At 48.7% G+C, this 19,122-nt stretch overlaps 1 protein-coding gene across 1 annotated transcript; it reads right to left on the bottom strand.

The window, feature by feature from the left end:
* Positions 1-62: 62 nt before the first annotated feature.
* PSMC5 (proteasome 26S subunit, ATPase 5) lies at positions 63-17,712 on the bottom strand. Its single transcript, XM_060256116.1, has 11 exons — positions 17,627-17,712; positions 13,154-13,223; positions 10,236-10,333; positions 6,988-7,044; positions 6,631-6,861; positions 4,259-4,385; positions 2,768-2,958; positions 1,594-1,692; positions 1,395-1,505; positions 1,106-1,192; positions 63-223 (listed from the first exon to the last, which is right to left on the bottom strand). The coding sequence occupies exons 1-11, from the start codon at positions 17,696-17,698 to the stop codon at positions 170-172; spliced, it is 1,197 nt and encodes a 398-aa protein (XP_060112099.1). The 5' UTR covers positions 17,699-17,712; the 3' UTR covers positions 63-169.
* Positions 17,713-19,122: the final 1,410 nt, after the last annotated feature.

Genomic DNA, 19,122 nt, shown 5'->3' with positions numbered 1-19,122 from the left:
CTAAAGGTATGTGTGTTACGACGTGACCGTGTTCTTCCCCCTCAGTTTTCTATAAGACTCGGGACTGTTAACACTTAACTTTATTAACGGGGAAAAAAGTAACAGGGAATTAACAGTGTAACGTGCCCGCAGCGTGTAAGAAAGCGCAGATGCCACACAGACGGGACTTTTACTTCCAGAGTTTCTTGATGGACATATTCTTCTCACTGTCCTTTTGCATTACCTGTGCAAGAAGAGAATACTGTCACTGAAACAGAAAAGGCGGGGAGAGGAACTGTCTTATCACCGGGCTGCTGGAGTAGCTTTGTAGCTTCTGAAAGCTGGTCTTGGCTACTTTGAGATGCTGTGCCCTGAAGACAAGGCATTCTCACAGAAGACTGAGCTACCGCCCCCCCCCACCAAAGCTCCAGTAAAGCGTACCCCACCTATGCCACATTTCCCACTAGAAGCAGCGATCTGTCCCAGCCGCCGCAGCAGAAAAGATTCTTTTCAAATGCTTTGGAACTACGGAACAGGTGGGGTCCCCAACGTGCAGCCCCTGGGTGCCTGCCTGCCAAGTGTTTTTAGGAAGCGGGTGGGTGGGGCCAGGTAGGGTTTTTGCCCAGCAGGAACAGTTTGGTGTAATGGTTAAGTGCGTGGACTCCTATCTGGGAGAACCGGGTTTGATTCCCCACTCCTCCACATGCAGCTGCTGGAATGGCCTTGGGTCAGCCATAGCTCTTGTAGGAGTTGTCCTTGAAAGGGCAGCTGCTGTGAGAGCCCTCTCAGCCCCATCTGCCTCACAGGAAAGATAAAGGAGCTTGTAAGCCGCTCTGGGACTGATTCAGAGAGAAGGGCAGGGTATAAATTTGTGGTCTTCTTCTTATATGTCTTGGCAACATCTGCCACCACAGCCTATGGAGCTGCGCTGCATTACTGAAGTTAAACCGCTGCAATCGTTTTGTGGGCGACTCCACCTCCGGCGGCACCTCCCGTGTTGTTGCTGTGCCCACAAGCTCAAAAAGGTTGGGGGGGGGGCCTTGCTCTTAGGCCCTAGATCTTTTTTTTGTCCTCCCTTCACTCCTGGCGGCAGCTTCCCCCCTCCCCTGCCCGTAACCGGCTGTACCTTTGCGACTGCCATTTCGAAGTCTTCTTGTGTCACGTGTACCCTCCTTTCCCTCAGGGCGTACATTCCTGCTTCTGTGCACACTCCCTGCAAACACACGGCTGTAAGGAAACTCCCTTGAGCCAGTCCACAAACCCCCCCAAAAATGTGCAGGCCTCTGCTACGTAAGTCTGAACAGCAGAAAGTGTTACCCCCAGGACTGCTGGTTGACCATGACGGTCAAATACACTGTCATGACCACAAGGGGTAGTCAGGAGTAGAATTCCACCGCCCACACTGGGCTTCTCACCTTGACCTCGGCACCGGAAGCCCCTGGCATCAGCTCAGCAATCTTCCGCAAATTGATCCCCCGGGTCAGGTTCATCTTGCGAGAGTGGATCTTCAAGATGTCCAGGCGGGCCTATGGGAGGGGGACAACGAGGTAGAATGAACTGATGCTAAGAGGATGGTAGGCGAGGACCGCTCGCCTCCCGCCAGCTCTCCGTCACCTCTTCATTGGGGGGAGGGAACTCGATCTTCCTGTCAATGCGGCCGGGGCGAAGCAGGGCAGAATCCAAGATGTCGATCCGGTTAGTGGCCATGATCACCTGCAAGGAACAGATTGTCTGACCGCAAGCCTTCGAAGAGAATTATTCTCCACACCCCCACATATGCCATCCGTGGATCACCTTTTTTCTCTCCTGACATTATCCTCTTCCCTGGTGCTGCTCCTGATAATAGCCGAGAACAAATCCCTGTGTCTGAAAGATGATCAGTTTGTGGCACAGGCTGATAATCTCTCAGACGTGGGGATCTGTTCTTGTGTCTACGTATGGACTTGCAAGCTCTGATATTTATTATGCTCACCTAGCTACATGGAATGTTGTGCTGCTTGTCCTAATTATTTGATGTGGAACTTTAAAGAGAGAATGTATATTTTGTAATATATTTTGTAGGGAGGGACGGTGGCTCGGTGGTAGAGCATCTGCTTGGTAAGCAGAAGGTCCCCGGTTCAATCCCCGGCATCTCCAACTAAAATGGGTCCAGGCAAATAGGCGTGAAAAACCTCCGCTTGAGACCCTGAAGAGCAGGGGAGGGACGGTGGCTCAGTGGTAGAGCATCTGCTTGGTAAGCAGAAGGTCCCAGGCTCAATCCCCGGCATCTCCAACTAAAATGGGTCCAGGCAAATAGGTGTGAAAAACCTCCGCTTGAAACCCTGGAGAGCAGGGGAGGGACGGTGGCTCAGTGGCAGAGCATCTGTTTGGTAAGCAGAAGGTCCCAGGCTCAATCCCCAGCATCTCCAACTAAAAAGGGTCCAGGCAAATAGGTGTGAAAAACCTTAGCTTGAGACCCTGGAGAGCCGCTGCCAGTCTGAGTAGACAATACTGACTCTGATGGACCCAGGGTCTGATTCAGTAGAAGGCAGCTTCATATGTTCAATACTTCTTAGCCAAGTACACTTTTGCAGTTTGTTTTGCAGCTACTTGACACTGCGTACTTTGTCATATAATAGCTGAGAGCCTTATCCCACAAAAATACAGTAGGTGCTTTGTCTCGCCCCCAAAATCCATTATGCCGGGAAGAGTTAGAATCTCCGCCCTCTATAAAATTAAGCAAACTAGTTTATTTCATAGAATTTAAAACTGCTGGGAGGTATCACAGCTTCCCCTCCTCTCAATATACCTTGATGTTCTTGGTGGCCTCGAAACCGTCCAACTGGTTCAGCAGCTCCAACATGGTGCGCTGCACCTCGCTGTCCCCACCAGAGCCGCCCTCCAGGCGGGAGGAGCCGATGGAATCGATCTCGTCCATGAAGATGATGGAGGGGGCATGTTCTCGGGCCATGACGAAGAGCTCACGCACCATCCGTGCACCTGTTACGGTGAAATGGCGACAACTGCAACAGAAAGCATGCCTCCGTCCTGTTCTGTCCCCTCGTTTGTACCCTGCTAGCCCCAAACTGCAGTTTAGAACTGCGTTTTTAAAAGCTTATGGTTGCCCACCTCCGGGTAAGACCTGGAGTTCTTCCTGGAATTATAATTGGTCTCTTGGAAGAAGATATTGGATTTATATCCCACCCTCCACTCTGAATCTCAGACTGGCTCGCCATCTCCTTTACCTTCCTCCCCCACAACAGGTACCCTGTGAGGTGGGTGGACAGGCCCGTAGCTACGGGGGGGGCAGACCCCACTAATCTTCCCCCTGCTTTACCTCTCTGGCCCCTCCACTATTCCCCTGCTGCTTTTCTCACCCTCCCGTCACCTTCCTTGCCTGCTGCTTTCCTTGCCCATCCATGGCCATTCTGTCACCTGCCGCCTTTCTTGCCCGTCTGCCACCTTTCTCAGTCGCCCGCCACCTTCCACGACTGCCTTTCTCGCTCGCCCCCTGCCTTCCTCGGTCTCCTGCTGCCTTTCTTGGCAGCCCGTCGCCTTCCTCGCCCACCCACCTCCTTTCTCGCCTGCCTCTCTCCTTCCCGCCGCCTTTCTCGTCCACCCACCGCCTTTCTCGCCTGCCTCTCTCCTTCCCGCCGCCTTCCTCGCCCACCCACCGCCTTTCTCGCCTGCCTCTCTCCTTCCCGCCACCTTCCTCGCCCACCCACCGCCTTTCTCAGTCGCCCACTGCCCTCGCCTCCCTTCCTCGCCCACCACTTTCCTAGCTCCCTCACCCAGTGCCCCCGCACCTAAATTTTTATCCTCTGAGAGAGCTCTAACAGAAGCTGCCCTTTCAAGGACAGCTCTGCGAGAGCTATGACTGACCCAAGGCCATTCCAGCAGCTGGAAGTGGAGGAGTGGGGAAGCAAACTCCTGTTCTCCCAGATAAGAGTCTCCGCACTTAACCACTACTCCAAACTGGGTCCTCTTGGAGGAGAATGGCAGCTTTGGGAGGATGCCATCGCATCCCTGCTAAGCTCCCTGTCCTCCCAAGCATCACTCCCAAATTGCCAGGGATTTCCCAAACAGTTCGCCAAACCTAAATACAGTGCTTATTTAAGGGGCGCTGCCAGGACAGAAGATGGCGGGAATGCATGGCCCCAGGTGCTGGAAGCTGCTGCCCAAGCCGTGAGAACCCCTCTCAGCATTTTGAAACTGTTAGCTGCCTTCCGAGGCTGCCAGCGAACAGTTAGGAAAACATCTGTGTTTTGAGCGGCCTTCCCCACCTGTCTTCCTCACTCACCCTCTCCAATGAATTTCTGCACGAGCTCAGAGCCTGAGACGCGGATGAAGGTGCAGTCGGTGTGATGCGCCACTGCTCGGGCCAACAAAGTCTTCCCAGTGCCAGGGGGTCCGTACAGCAACACGCCCTGGAAACGGCAGCAGTACAAGATTAAAGAGAGGCAGGCAGGGAGAGGAGGCAGCTTCAGGGAAGACAGAAATTCACGGCAGTTTCCTGCAACGTCCAGTCCTATCTCTACCCTTCCTCAACTGCCAGCTGGGGAAATGAAATGGGGGCGGCATGTGCCAGAGGAGGTCAGGAGGCAGAGGGAGTAAGCACGGAATCCACTAAATTGGGTCTCCAATGTGGGGCCTATGGCGGCTGCCATATATTTTTAGAAAGTTGGTGATGCCAGGCAGAGTCTTTGTCCAGCATGGCTTCTGATTTGAAGACCACCCTTCTCTCTGAATCAGTCTCAGAGCGGCTTACAACCTTCCTCCCCGACAACAGATACCCTGTGAGGTGGGTGGGGCTGAGAGGGCTCTCACAGCAGCTGCCCTTTCAAGGACGACAATTACGAGAGCTACGGCTGACCCAAGGCCATTCCAACAGCTGAAAGTGGAGGAGTGGGGAATCAAACCCGGTTCTCCCAGATAAGAGTCCGCACACTTAACCACTACAGGGGAAGAAGGTCTATGAGAGCTATGGCTGACCCAAGGCCATTCCAGCAGGTGCAAGCGGAGGAGTGGGGAATCAAACCCGGTTCTCCCAGATAAGAGTCCGCACACTTAACCACTACAGGGGAAGAAGGTCTATGAGAGCTATGGGTGACCCAAGGCCATTCCAGCAGGTGCAAGTGGAGGAGTGGGGAATCAAACCCGGTTCTCCCAGATAAGAGTCCGCACACTTAACCACTACAGGGGAAGAAGTTCTATGAGAGCTATGGCTGACCCAAGGCCATTCCAACAGCTGAAAGTGGAGGAGCGGGGAATCAAACCCGGTTCTCCCAGATAAGAGTCCGCACACTTAACCACTACAGGGGAAGAAGGTCTATGAGAGCTATGGCTGACCCAAGGCCATCCCAGCAGGTACAAGTGGAGGAGTGGGGAATCAAACCCGGTTCTCCCAGATAAGAGTCTGCACACTTTAACCACTGCACCAAACTGGCCACCCATTGGCCACTGGAGATTTGACTATGCAGAATTTTTAAAAACCAGCTGCCAGAATCTTCACTGCATAACTTGAAGGTACGCTGAAGCAACTGTTTTGTAGCTGGTTCCACTTCCTGCAACAACCATTTCGTGGCTATGTTCATCACGCTGTTAGAATTCCAAAGGTACCCCCAGGCTCAGAAAAGTTGGGGATCCTTGGGGCTTAACCAACTGTCGGCTTAGAACCCCAGGCCATGAAATAGACGAAGACTAGACTGTGAGGGAAGATGTATAAATCTTGTTGACCAACCGTAAAGATAGCCCCACCCGTGCGAGACAGAGAAGGAGCAGGGTACTCAAACGTGAAGATGCGATTTTGCCTCATCAAGCACCATGCTTGAGGAGTTGTCTACTGCCTTTGTGGGGGAAGGGAATAGGAAGAAAAGCAGATGAAACTACCAGGAAACTGCCCTATAGTGGTTAATCCAGGTCTGACAGACATCGACTCTTCAAAGTCTCTAGAAGGGTCTTACTCTAGTTTATTGGCGATGCCATGAAGGAAAGCCGCCTGCGATGGTCTCCACTGAGCTTTGACCCCGCTCAGCTTTGAGATACACCCTTCGACAAGAAAGGGCCCCGAAGAGTATGAACAGTATGTGTCTCATAAGAACATAAGAGAAGCCATGTTGGATCAGGCCAACGGCCCATCAAGTCCAACACTCTGTGCCACACAGTGGCAAAAATTTTTATATACACACATACACTGTGGCTAATAGCCACTGATGGACCTGTGCTCCATATTTTTATCTAAACCCCTCTTGAAGGTGGCTATGCTTGTGGCCGCCACCACCTCCTGTGGCAGTGAATTCCACATGTTAATCACCCTTTGGGTGAAGAAGTACCTCCTTTTATCCGTTTTAACCCGGCTGCTCAGCAATTTCATCGAATGCCCACGAGTTCTTGTATTGTGAGAAAGGGAGAAAAGGACTTCTTTCTCTGCTTTCTCCATCCCATGCATTTCTCACCATTAGTATTAGTCTCATTTCTCACCATTAGTGTTCTGCTAGCCCCCCCCCCCGAGGCAGTGTCAAACGGCGGCTTCTCTGTGACGGTCACACCTTTACCCGTCCTAAAGCTGGTCTGAGCCAGAGTTCTAGCATTCCCATTTTGTTTGCGGTGGAAGATAAGGAGGAACAGACGTCTTGAATCGCACCCTCGGTGGAAACCCCCCCTCATACTTGCCTTGGGCTGAGCGATCCCCAGAGCCTCGAAAAGCTCCGGGTGTTTGACGGGCAGCTCGATCACCTCCTTGATCTCTTTGATCTGCTTGTCGAGGCCGCCGATCATCTCGTAGGTAGAGTCGGGCACCTTCTCGACCATCATCAGTGAGACCAGGGGGTCTACCTTGTTTGGCAGGATCTTGTGGAGGGTGTAGCTGTCGTTCCTCAGAGCGACCCGGCAGTTTGGGGTCACCTGGTTGGCAAAGAACGGCGGCGGGAGATGAAGCACCGCCCCATCCGACAAAGGAAGTATGAAGCAGGAAAGCGAAAAAAACCCCTCCCTGACACGAGAAGGCTAGAACCAGCCTGTAATACTCACGTCGTTGATGTCTATGTTTTTATCTACGTCGACCACAAACTTGCCTTCTGGGTGAACCTGGAAAGGAGGAAGCCCGGTCATCAGAGGGAGAACCAAACACGTCCTCGACAACGCGTGCGTCGAGTGCACGAAATAAGCGGGAAGGGTACCTCGCTGTGACACGCATCCTATGAACATATGACGCTGCCTTATACTGAACCAGACCCTGGGTCCATCAAAGTCAGTATTGTCTTCTCAGACTGGCAGCGGCTCTCCAGGGTCTCAAGCGGAGGTTTTTCACACCTATTTGCCTGGACCCTTTTTTGGAGATGCCGGGGATTGAACCTGGGACCTTCTGCTTACCAAGCAGATGCTCTACCACTGAGCCACCGTCCCTCCCCAATCACTTAATCCCTTCTTGCTGTTATGTACGATGCCCTTTTTTGGCTCAACCAGAGCCAGGCCTTTTTTGGCCTTGGCCTGGTGGAACCAGCTCTCTGTAGAGATCCGGGCCCTACCTGACTTACTACCTTTCCGTAGGGCCTGTAAGATGGAGCTATTCCACCAGGCCTTCAGTTGAGGCAGCGGGCATCCATATTCCATCTACTTGCCCCTTCCCTTGCTGTGATATTTTTCTAGTAATACCATCCTTTTAGTTCTCTTCAAGCCTACGGCTACATTGATTCGCCAAGCGTACCCAATTGGAAGTGCCGCCTCTGCTGTCACATTACTGTTTTAATGGTTTTATTATGTTGTTTTAGTATGTATGCATGCGGTTCAAATTATGTTGTTCTGCACTCTGAGCCCGCTTGCGGGAAAAGGCGACGTATAAGCCAAGTAAAACAAACAAACAAACATCTAGTTTATGGTATAAAATGCCCTGAAAACACCATTTCTGAACAAAAGCACCTATTGGTAGCAACAGAAACTTTGAACATACAGCAGAACCCTATGGATTTTACAGGCTGGGTCAAAAGCTGGAGTTGCTCAGCACCTCGCAGCAGAGTCCCCTTTGCTGCTCCTGCAGCTCAGAGCTAGAACAGCAGGTAAGAACGTGAGCTGTAAAGCAGGAAGTCTCCAACTCAAATATGGCCTCTGCCACGAACTCACTAGGTGGCCTTGGGCAAGCCCCCCACTCTCCAATGCTGAAGCTAACTCCAGGTAACATTCAGGTGCACAGCACTGGCAATTCAGAATTAAAAAGCCAGCCTGTTTTGGATGGGGTCGCATTCCTTTAAAAGGAGCAGGCTGAAAGCTCTGAGCAGACATTAGACCCTGGCCTTATATAAAGATGGACGCTCACGTTCTTCTGTGACGCTTAGCCTGTTTCACCAAGTTTGGCTGGCATACCACGTATCCTTAAGAGGCGAGATCCGGCATAATTATTCAGGATCTGATCTTATCCAAGTCAGGCCACTGCAACGCACTCCACATGGGGCTGTCTTTGACGACTGTTCAGAAACCTGGGCTTGCTTCCAATTAGTTTCCAAGCACAATTTACAGCGAAAGTGCTCAACGGCCTGGGGCGTGGATCTGGAAAGACCGCCAACCCCGACAGAAATCTGTTTGCCAGCTACAATCAGCATCAGAGATCTTAGTCTGTAGAATGCCACAGATTGCTGAAAGAGCAGTCCATTAATGGCTACTAGCCATGGTGACCAAAGGGAGCCTCTGTTTATGTCTGAATGTCATTGCCGAAAGGCAGCATCAGTGGAAAGGCCTCCACGTCCTGTTGTTTGGTCCTTCAGGGCAAATATTTGGCTGTTGTATGAAACTGGATTCTTTAATGCAACGTTTTGCAAAAGGGCCCATGGCAGAGTCCCGATGATGGAATGCCCTCTACACAGTAGTTTGCACTGAATTCAGTAGCAAGGGCTCCTTTGCATATTAGGCCACACACCCCTGATGTAGCCAGTCCTCTAAGAGCTTACAGGGCTCTTAGTACAGAGTCCAGAGATAGAATTCTAGCAGGGGTTCCTTTGCATATTAGGCCACACACCCCTGATGTAGCCAGTCCTCTAAGAGCTTACAGGGCTCTTAGTACAGAGTCCAGAGATAGAATTCTAGCAGGGGTTCCTTTGCATATTAGGCCACACACCCCTGATGTAGCCAATCCTCCAAGAGCTTACAGGGCTCTTAGTAGAGGGGCCAGAGATAGAATTCTAGCAGGGGTTCCTTTGCATATTAGGCCACACACCCCTGATGTAGCCAATCCTCCAAGAGCTTACAGGGCTCTTAGTACAGAGTCCAGAGATAGAATTCTAGCAGGGGTTCCTTTGCATATTAGGCCACACACCCCTGATGTAGCCAATCCTCCAAGAGCTTACAGGGCTCTTAGTAGAGGGGCCAGAGATAGAATTCTAGCAGGGGTTCCTTTGCATATTAGGCCACACACGCCTGATGTAGCCAATCCTCCAAGAGCTTACAGGGCTCTTCGTACAGAGTCCAGAGATAGAATTCTAGCAGGGGTTCCTTTGCATATTAGGTCACACACGCCTGATGTAGCCAATCCTCCAAGAGCTTACAGGGCTCTTCGTACAGGGCCTACTGTAAGCTCCAGGAGGATTGGCTACATCAGGGGTGTGTGGCCTAATATGCAAAGGAGCCCCAGCTACAAAAAAAAAAAAAGCCCTGACTGAATTCATTAGTCCTCAGGAGCCTAGTGTGTGATTATTTACTGAGCCATTTTTCCAGGCTAATATTCATCTTTTTTTCATACAGTAACGGTGTTTTATCGGCTGTTTTTCAATTTCTGTTAATTGATTCTTTGATTGATTGGTTTGGGATTTATTTATTTTTTTACATATTAAAATGCAGGCTGCCTTGGGGGAAAGCACAGCCTATGAGCATCCTAATAAATGTAGGAAGAATACTACTGGAAAGCTTTAAGAGTTAATGAAATACGGGCAGTGCTGCGCTTTGAACATTCACGAGCACTGAGGAAATGCTAACGAATTATGATTCTCTACCTACACTCCTTGATCAAGGACAATCCCTTTTGTCAAACTGGAGAACGGTGGAGCCTGGAAGTGACATCATTGCATTGGCTATGTCAAAGATAACACAGACTTTTGGGCAAAGCTCCACGGTTTTTTTAACTTCAAAATCATAGAATTTGCCCCAAAACCAGAGCATTACCACATGATGTCCCCGGCATGATGATGTCACCCGGAAGTGACGTCACTGCATTGGGGACATTGTGTGACAATTTCACTGTTTGGGGGTCAGGCCCACTGGGAGCTGGCAACCCTACTGGAGGAAGACCTCACCTTGACTAGAACTTTCTTCTTATCCATAGCTCTCACCACCTCACCCACGTAGGAACCTTGTTCCTGCAGAAGCTGGAGCTCTTCACGCAGCAAGCGAACTAGGCAGGGAGAAAAGACAGGACAGCCTCAGAAAGGGACTATCTCCAGATTCACCCACCGGGACACGTGCAGCTTCTTCACTCAGCTTTGTGCAGTCTGCTGCCTGTTGATGTAGTTCGTGAGCGCAAGCGTAAACGGCTTTAAAAGGAGATTAAAAAGTTGAATGGAGGAAGAAGACGATATTGGATTTATATCCCGCCCTCCACTCCGAAGAGTCTCAGAGCGGCTCACGAGCTCCTTTACCTTCCTCCCCCACAACAGACACCCTGTGAGGTAGAAGAAGATATTGGATTTATATCCCTCCCTCCACTCCGAAGAGTCTCAGAGCGGCTCACAATCTCCTTTACCTTCCTCCCCACAACAGACACCCTGTGAGGTAAATGAAGATATTGGATTTATATCCCGCCCTCCACTCCAAAGAGTCTCAGAGCGGCTCACAATCTCCTTTACCTTCCTCCCCCACAACAGACACCCTGTGAGGTAGATGAAGATATTGGATTTATATCCCGCCATCCACTCCAAAGAGTCTCAGAGCGGCTCACAATCTCCTTTACCTTCCTCCCCCACAACAGACACCCTGTGAGGTAGATGAAGATATTGGATTTATATCCCGCCCTCCACTCCGAAGAGTCTCAGAGCGGCTCACAATCTCCTTTACCTTCCTCCCCCACAACAGACACCCTGTGAGGTAGATGAAGATATTGGATTTATATCCCGCCCTCCACTCCAAAGAGTCTCAGAGCGGCTCACAATCTCCTTTCCCTTCCTCCCCCACAACAGACACCCTGTGAGGTAGATGAAGATATTGGATTTATATCCCGCCCTCCACTCCGAAGAGTCTCAGAGCGGCTCATAAGCTCCTTTACCTTCCTCCCCCACAACAGACACCCTGTGAGGTAGATGAAGATATTGGATTTATATCCCGCCTTCCACTCCGAAGAGTCTCAGAGCGGCTCACAATCTCCTTTACCTTCCTCCCCCACAACAGACACCCTGTGAGGTAGATGAAGATATTGGATTTATATCCCGCCCTCCACTCCGAAGAGTCTCAGAGCGGCTCACAATCTCCTTTCCCTTCCTCCCCCACAACAGACACCCTGTGAGGTGGATGGGGCTGAGAGGGCTCTCCCAGAAGCTCCCCTTTCAAGGACAACTCTGCAAGAACTATGGCTGACCCAAGGCCAGGCCAGCAGGTGCAAGTGGAGGAGTGGGGAATCAAACCCGGTTCTCCCAGATAAGAGTCCGCACACTTAACCACTACACCAAACTGGCTCTCTGGTCCATCAGTGGCTACTAGCCATGATGACTAGAGGGAACCTTCGTACTCCGTATCTGAAGAAGTGAGCCGTGACTCACGAAAGCTCCTCCCCTGCCACAAACGTTGTTAGTTTTGAAGGTGCTTCTGGACTCTTGCTCGTTTCTACTGCTCCATACTCAAAGGCAGGAATCCTCTGAATACTAGCACTAGGAGACAACATCGGACAAGGGCTTAGAAACATAGAGCTGGAAGGGACCCCCAGGGTCATCTAGCCCAACCCCCTGCACAATGCAGGAAATTCACCAATACCTCCCCCTCCCCCCCCCCAACACACAGCCAAAAAAATCCTCTAGGATCCCTGGCCAAAACTGGCCTGTAGAAAATTTGCTTCCAGACCCCAAAGTGGTGATTAGTATTTCCTTGGGCATGTAAGAAACGGCCACAAGAACTAAGCCCTGATGCAACCCTTCCTGCCCTCCAGTTTGGTGTAGTGGTTAAGTGTGCGGACTCTTATCTGGGAGAACCGGGTTTGATTCCCCACTCCTCCACTTGCAGCTGCTGGAATGGCCTTGGGTCAGCCATAGCTCTGGCAGAGGTTGTCCTTGAAAGGGCAGCTGCTGCGAGAGCCCTCTCAGCCCCACCCACCTCACAGGGTGTCTGTTGTGGGGGAGGAAGGGAAAGGAGATTGTGAGCCGCTCTGAGACTCTTCGGAGTGGAGGGTGGGATAAAAATCCAATGTCTTCATCTACCTCACAGGATGTCTGTTGTGGGGGAGGAAGGGAAAGGAGATTGTGAGCCGCTCTGAGACTCTTTGGAGTGGAGGGTGGGATATAAATCCAATATCTTCATCTACCTCACAGGGTGTCTGTTGTGGGGGAGGAAGGGAAAGGAGATTGTGAGCCGCTCTGAGACTCTTCGGAGTGGAGGGCGGGATATAAATCCAATATCTTCATCTACCTCACAGGGTGTCTGTTGTGGGGGAGGAAGGGAAAGGAGATTGTGAGCCGCTCTGAGACTCTTTGGAGTGGAGGGCGGGATATAAATCCAGTATCATCATCTTCCCTCTCATGATCTTCCCAGTTCACTGAATCAGCATTGCTGTCAGATGGCCATCTAGCCTTTGTTTAAAAACCTCCACAGGAGAGCTCACCACCTCCCGAGGAAACCTGTTCCACTGAAGTTCTTCCTAATGCTTAGTCAAAAACTCTTCTGATTTAATTTGAACCCACTGGTTCTGGTCTGACGTTCTAGGGCCACAGGAGAACAACTCCGCACCATCTTCTGTGTGACAGCCCATCAAGTGTTTGACTTCTACGCCATGTTCAGCAATCCGCAGAGGCAACTGGTTGACGTCTGCGTGAAATGGGATGCTGGACTAGACAGACCGCTGGTCTGAGCCAGCAGGGCTCATTTTATATGTTCTTCCTCTCCTACAGTTGCACTTCAAGGACTTGTTCAGCTTGTGGGGCACTGATGCATGCCAAACCACTCCCCAATTTGCCTTCCTGCTACCCATCCGCATGGGCTATGTGGAAGAGCGCAGAACTATCTTGCAGCTTACCCTTGGCGTTCAGTTCGTTCCGCTGAGCCTGCAGCCTCCGGAGGTTCTGGCTCTTCTCATTGACTATCAGCTTGGAAGAGGAAAGCAGAGAAATGACAAATCATCCCAAAACCACAGGGCTACCTAACGGCCGTTAGGAACTTGGCACCCATTCCCTTCCAGGAAGAGCACCCCAGCGAAGCGGAAGGCCAGCTGGGCTGCAGCCACCAGTCAGAAAATGAGCCACTCCAGACAGCTTGCTTCATCCCTCTCTGCCAACATTCTGTATCACGCAGTGGGCCCCCCCCCCAAAAAAAACAGGTGCCATCAGGAGGTCCATCAGTGGAGCCAGTGAAGTCCTGCCACTATCCCCCCCACAAGTACCAAGAATACAGAGCATCACTGCCCCAGGCAGAGAGATCCATCTATACCAGAGGTGTTAAACCTGTGGCCCACAGGCTGTATCTGGCCCGCAGAAGGCTCCAATTAGGCCCTCCAACAACTGGCTTGGAAGAGGAAAGCAGAGAAATAACCCACCTGTCATAAGAGTGTAAGAAGAGAACATAAGAGAAACCATGTTGGATCAGGCCAATGGCCCATCCAGTCCAACATTCTGTCACGCAGTGGTCAAAAAACCCCCCCAAAAACAGGTGCCATCAGGAGGTCCATCAGTGGAGCCAGTGGAGCCCTGCCACTATGCCCCCCACAAGTACCAAGAATACAGAGCATCACTGTCCCAGGCAGAGAGATCCATCTATACCAGAAGTGTTAAGCCTGTGGCCCGTGGGCCGTATCCGGCCCGCAGAAGGCTCCAATTAGGCCCTCAAACAACTGGCTGTTGTCTGCTTCATTCTCCCTTCCCTGCTGTGTTCAGTCGCCATTTTGTATTTCTCCCCAGCGATCAGCCTGCCAGCAAAGCAGCCTTTATTTGCTCCTTCTCTCTCCCCTCTCTCTTTTCCCAAAGGGAGGAGGAGAGAGGAGGAGCTTTAGCCAATGAAAGAGCCTGGCTCTATAGCTCTGCTGGGTGATTAAGTTTGCCAGACTCAACTAATCACCCTGCAGAGCTACTGAGCCCAGTCTCTCTTATAATAATTTTTATTTCTATCTTCCTTCCTGGCTGAGGCTCCTCCCTCTCCTTGTGCCCTGGGGAAAGGAAGGAAAGAGCTCCAGCTTCCTTTGCCCAGTCCTCATCATCAGAAGAAATACAAACAGTACTTTTAAGACTAGCAATGTTTTATTGAAGGTATGAGCTTTTTGCCTTGCTACAGAGAAAGAGGGAGAGAGATTTGTTGGGCTTGTTATGGGTGCAGCTGGGTTCCTGTCATCTTTTTCACTGTATTTATGCCCTCCAGTCTTTCTCAATAGGAAAGTATGTGAACTATTTAGAAAAGAAATAACAAGCTAGCATTAGGCTGAGTGTGTGTGTGTGTCTAGCCCAGGTTTACCCAGGAAATTTCCATTGCTTTTTCTTTCACATTTTCCTTTGATTGGGAATCTTGAATTTAGACTTCCCAGATAATAGGCCGATATTAATCATTGTACATGGCTGTCTCTGTTCTTGTACTGCCACACAGGAGTTGTAGTTATTTTTCTGGAGAAGACTATAGTTTTGCAGACAAGCACATAGCCCTCAGTCTGTGCCATGGCGCCTTCACATAATCTTGACCAACATATGAAGCAATTTACATACAAAAGCTCCCAATGCCCAGCTGCTTCATCTTTTCCTCTGGGTCTGAGGCTCAAAGCATTGACTCTGAGATCTTTGTAACGAATGTCAATAAATCAAAAGTAGGTTTCCAACTTATAGATGTGCCCACTTGAACAACACTTGAACAGCATATTCAAGGTTGGCACAGCACAGACATTGTCTGCCGTTTTTTGATGCAATAATTCATAGCAGCAAATGACATTTATCGGATTGTAAAACAAAATATTTCAAGAGTGCTAATGTTTTAAGGAAAAAAATGTGTTTGTCTGCGCCCCCTTTATTCAGTTTATATGTCCACTACCTAGCATTACATTTTATGACACACATGGCCCACCCCGACAAGGTCTCATTTATGTCAAATCCGGCCCTCATAACAAATTAGTTCGACACCCCTGATCTATACCTTCTGGCTAATAGCCACTGATGGACCTCTGCTCCGTATGTTTCTCCAATCCCCTCTTGAAGCTGTCTATGCTGGCAGCTGTCACCACCTCATGTGGCAGTGACTTCCACGTGCTAATCACCCTTTGGGTGAAGGACTTCCTTTTATGAGTTCTAACGCAACTTGCTCAGCAATTTCATTGCATCAGACCAACAGTCCATCTAGTCCAGCATCCTGTCTCACACAGGTGCCAACCAGTTCATCTGGAGGGCCAACAACAGGACACAGAGGATGAGGCCTTCCCCAATGTTGCCTCCTGGCTCTGGGATTCAGAAGCTCAGTGCCTCTAAATGTGGAGGTTCCCCTCAGTCACCATGGCTAGCAGCCACTGACAGACCGATCCTCCCTATGAAGAAAGGTTGAAACACTTGGGACTCTTTAGCTTGGAGAAACGTCGACTGCGGGGTGACATGATAGAGGTTTACAAGGTTATGCATGGGATGGAGAAGGTAGAGAAAGAAGCGCTTTTCTCCCTTTCTCACAATACAAGAACTCGTGGGCATTTGATGAAATTGCTGAGCAGACAGGTTAAAACGGATAAAAGGAAGTCCTTCTTCACCCAAAGGGTGATTAACATGTGGAATTCACTGCCACAGGAGGTGGTGGCGGCCACAAGCATAGCCAGCTTCAATAGGGAGTTAGATAAAAATATGGAGCAGAGGTCCATCAGTGGCTATTAGCCACAGTGTGTGTGTATATAAAATTTTTTGCCACTGTGTGACACAGAGTGTTGGACTGGATGGGCCGTTGGCCTGATCCAACATGGCTTCTCTTATGTTCTTATGAATCTTTCTAACCCCCTTTTCAAGCTATTTATTCCTGTGGCCATTGCTACATCCTCTAGCAGCAAATCCCACACTGTAATCACTCTCTGTGGAAAGTAGTGTTTCCTCTTGTCCGTCGGAACCTACTGCCCATCAGCTTCATTGGATGCCCTCAAGTTCTAGTATTTTGGGAGAGGGAGAAAAAGTTCTCTTTGTCAACAGACTCCATCCCATGCATAATTTTATAAACCTCCATCATATCCCTCCCTCCTTAGCTGTCTCCTTTCGCAACTGAAAAGTCCCAGACTCTTCAGCCTTTCCTCATAGGGAAAATGCTCCAGGCCCCTAATCATCTTGGTTGTCCTCCTCTGTACTTTTTCCAACTCTGCAGTGTCCTTTTGGAGATACGGTGACCAGAACCATACACAATATTCCAAATGAGGACATACCATAGATCTATACAAGGGCGTTATATTGGCCATTTTCTTTTCAATCCCTGTCCTAATAATCCCTAACGTAAAGTTTCCTTGTCACGTGACCGCAGAGGCAGGGAAGAGGCTGCTCTGGCACCAGCCATGGGACCAAAGACAACAGGGCAGCTCCCAGTCAGATAAAGATCACCTCAGCCCTAAATTATTTATTTATTTATTCCACTGGACTTAATAGTTTGTCCTCCCCCACAAAGAGGCTCAGGGTGGGTAACACCATATAAGCATAATGCACAATTGCAAACATTTATAAATGTACATATAATAAAATCCACTAGAGACAGGGCCTACATAACAGGGGCCTGTTATGGCCCCTACATGGTGGAATCAGCTGCCGGAGGTGGTGAGGGCCCTGCGGGACCTTGTTCAGTTCCGCAGGGCCTGTAAGACGACCCTCTTCCGGCTAGCTTATACCTAGCTGAGACGAGAAACTCAATGTAGCTTGCCAGACTCCTGTTTACATAGCTTTGGAATGTTTAATGGTTTTAAGGTTTTATCTGTTTTAATTGTTTATTTATTCAAATAATTGTTTAATTCCATGTTTGATTAACTGTTGGGAGCCGCCCTGAGCCACTTGTGGGAAGGGCGGGATACAAATCATAAATAAATAAATATGAATATATAATATGAAATAATGAGGAAGGATGTAAAGCCTGTTAATAACTAGTCATAATGACCTCCCTGCCTCTCTTTCATTAGGGTTTTTTGTTCTGGGGGAGGGGGTTAGGGTAAACGAAGATACATTCTTAAGCCTGGCGGATATATTTTGAAGACAGAATCTTTGACATGCAGAGAATGGGTCTCAGGCCCACAACCACCACGCCACAAAATGCATCTTGGGCACTGTTGGCCTAACACCAAGAAAAGCAACGAACTGATGAGTTGGAACTCACCTCAAAGATACTTTTGCAGTTGGCTTTTTAAAAAAAATCATCTTAATTAAAATCATCGTTTAAAAAATCGAAACCATCTTAATTAATTCAACTGCTTCCCAGAAGAGGGTAACAATTATATTGCTTGGCCTGCAGGGGAAAAGATGAAAACACGGCAATCCCTACTCATAACGCTCCCCAAAGGGTAGGATAATCTTACCTGTAACTCTTCGATCTTGGACAAGTAATACTGGCGCAGCCCTGTTCCCCCCTTGCCCTCTTCAAGCTCCATCTATCCAAGAGAGAAACAAGGAGGGACAAAAAAGGTTGGTCAGCTCGAACGAGTGAGACTCAGGTTTAAAGTTTTCATTAACTTTCCAAAGAAGAAAAGGGGAGAGGGAAGTTGGAAATACAAAGTTGAAGTTACAGTTAGTAATACGATTATAATCCAGTCTGCATGATAATAAATCTTTCAAATAAAATGTCGTTGAGATTCAATCCCCTCACTCTGTCAGTTTTCTCCCACTGTATGAGTAATGTGTTCTCTCTCTTTTTTTAAAAAACACAATCTTGTAGCATTTTTAAAATTTACAACACAGTACTACGCAAAGTTACGCCAGTCTAAGTCCAATAACTCCACATAGGACTGCATTGTTATTGTGGAACAAACCCCCAAACCTGGTCCCCCATGGTATTTTTTAATAATATCACAAGTACCTAATTTTACTACATTGAATACCTACATTGTGTTTTATGATGTCAATAAAAGATTTGATATATTCATTAGGGATAATGTTTTGCGCATAAGTTTTTATTAAAAAGTCATTTGTATTTCTCGCAGTAGAAAAAAATACCTGAAGTATTTTTGAACTCATGAAAGCTTATAACCTATCACACATTTTATTAGTCCTTCAAGGTGTTACGGGACTCCTACTCTTTTTACTGCTACAGAGAGACTAACACAGCTACCCATCTTGATCTGTTTGTATTTCTAGGTTACTGCAAACAAGTTTCTGATGGAACACAAGCTGGGCATGGTCTGAATTATTTATAGCTTGCTCTGTGTGTGTTGAAATAGCCTTGTAAATTGTTCATAAACATCCAATGGAAGTCTCAATTCTGTATTACACAGGTATTCATATTCAACAGACCACTGATGAAGAGGCTGGTGTCGAGTGGTCTCTAATTTCAAAGCTCATACATTTACTTATGTAAGTACAGTACTAAACTTTTGGTTTTACTAACTTTGTGATTGTTTAAGACAGGGGTATCAAACTCATTTCTTACAAGGGCCAGATCTGATATAAATGAAACCTTGTCAGGCCAGGCCATGTGCGTCAGAAAATGTAATGCCAGGTGGTAAAGATATAAACTTTATAAAGGACACAAACACATTTCAATATGTTTTTAAAACTTAAAATGAAATATACTTAAAAGATTAGCACTCTTGTAATATTTTGTTTATTGAACAGTTTCTGGTAACTAACATGCTGTGAGCCGCCCAGAGCCTACCTTGGCGGGGAGGGCAGGATATAAATCAAATAAAGCAAAGCAAAGTAAAGTAACACCTCTAGCTCTGAATTACTGCATCAAAATCTTGAGACTGTGTCTGTGCTGTAGCAATCTTGAGTATGCTGTTCAGGTGTTTAGGTGTGTGTCTGCAAGTTGCCAGCCTACTTTTGATTTATTGACATTCATTACAGAAATCTCATGGTC

The sequence above is a fragment of the Heteronotia binoei genome, chromosome 15, assembly GCF_032191835.1.
Source record: "Heteronotia binoei isolate CCM8104 ecotype False Entrance Well chromosome 15, APGP_CSIRO_Hbin_v1, whole genome shotgun sequence".
NCBI classification, from domain to species: Eukaryota; Metazoa; Chordata; class Lepidosauria; order Squamata; family Gekkonidae; genus Heteronotia; species Heteronotia binoei.
This window is presented reverse-complemented; position numbering and strand designations above follow the sequence as displayed.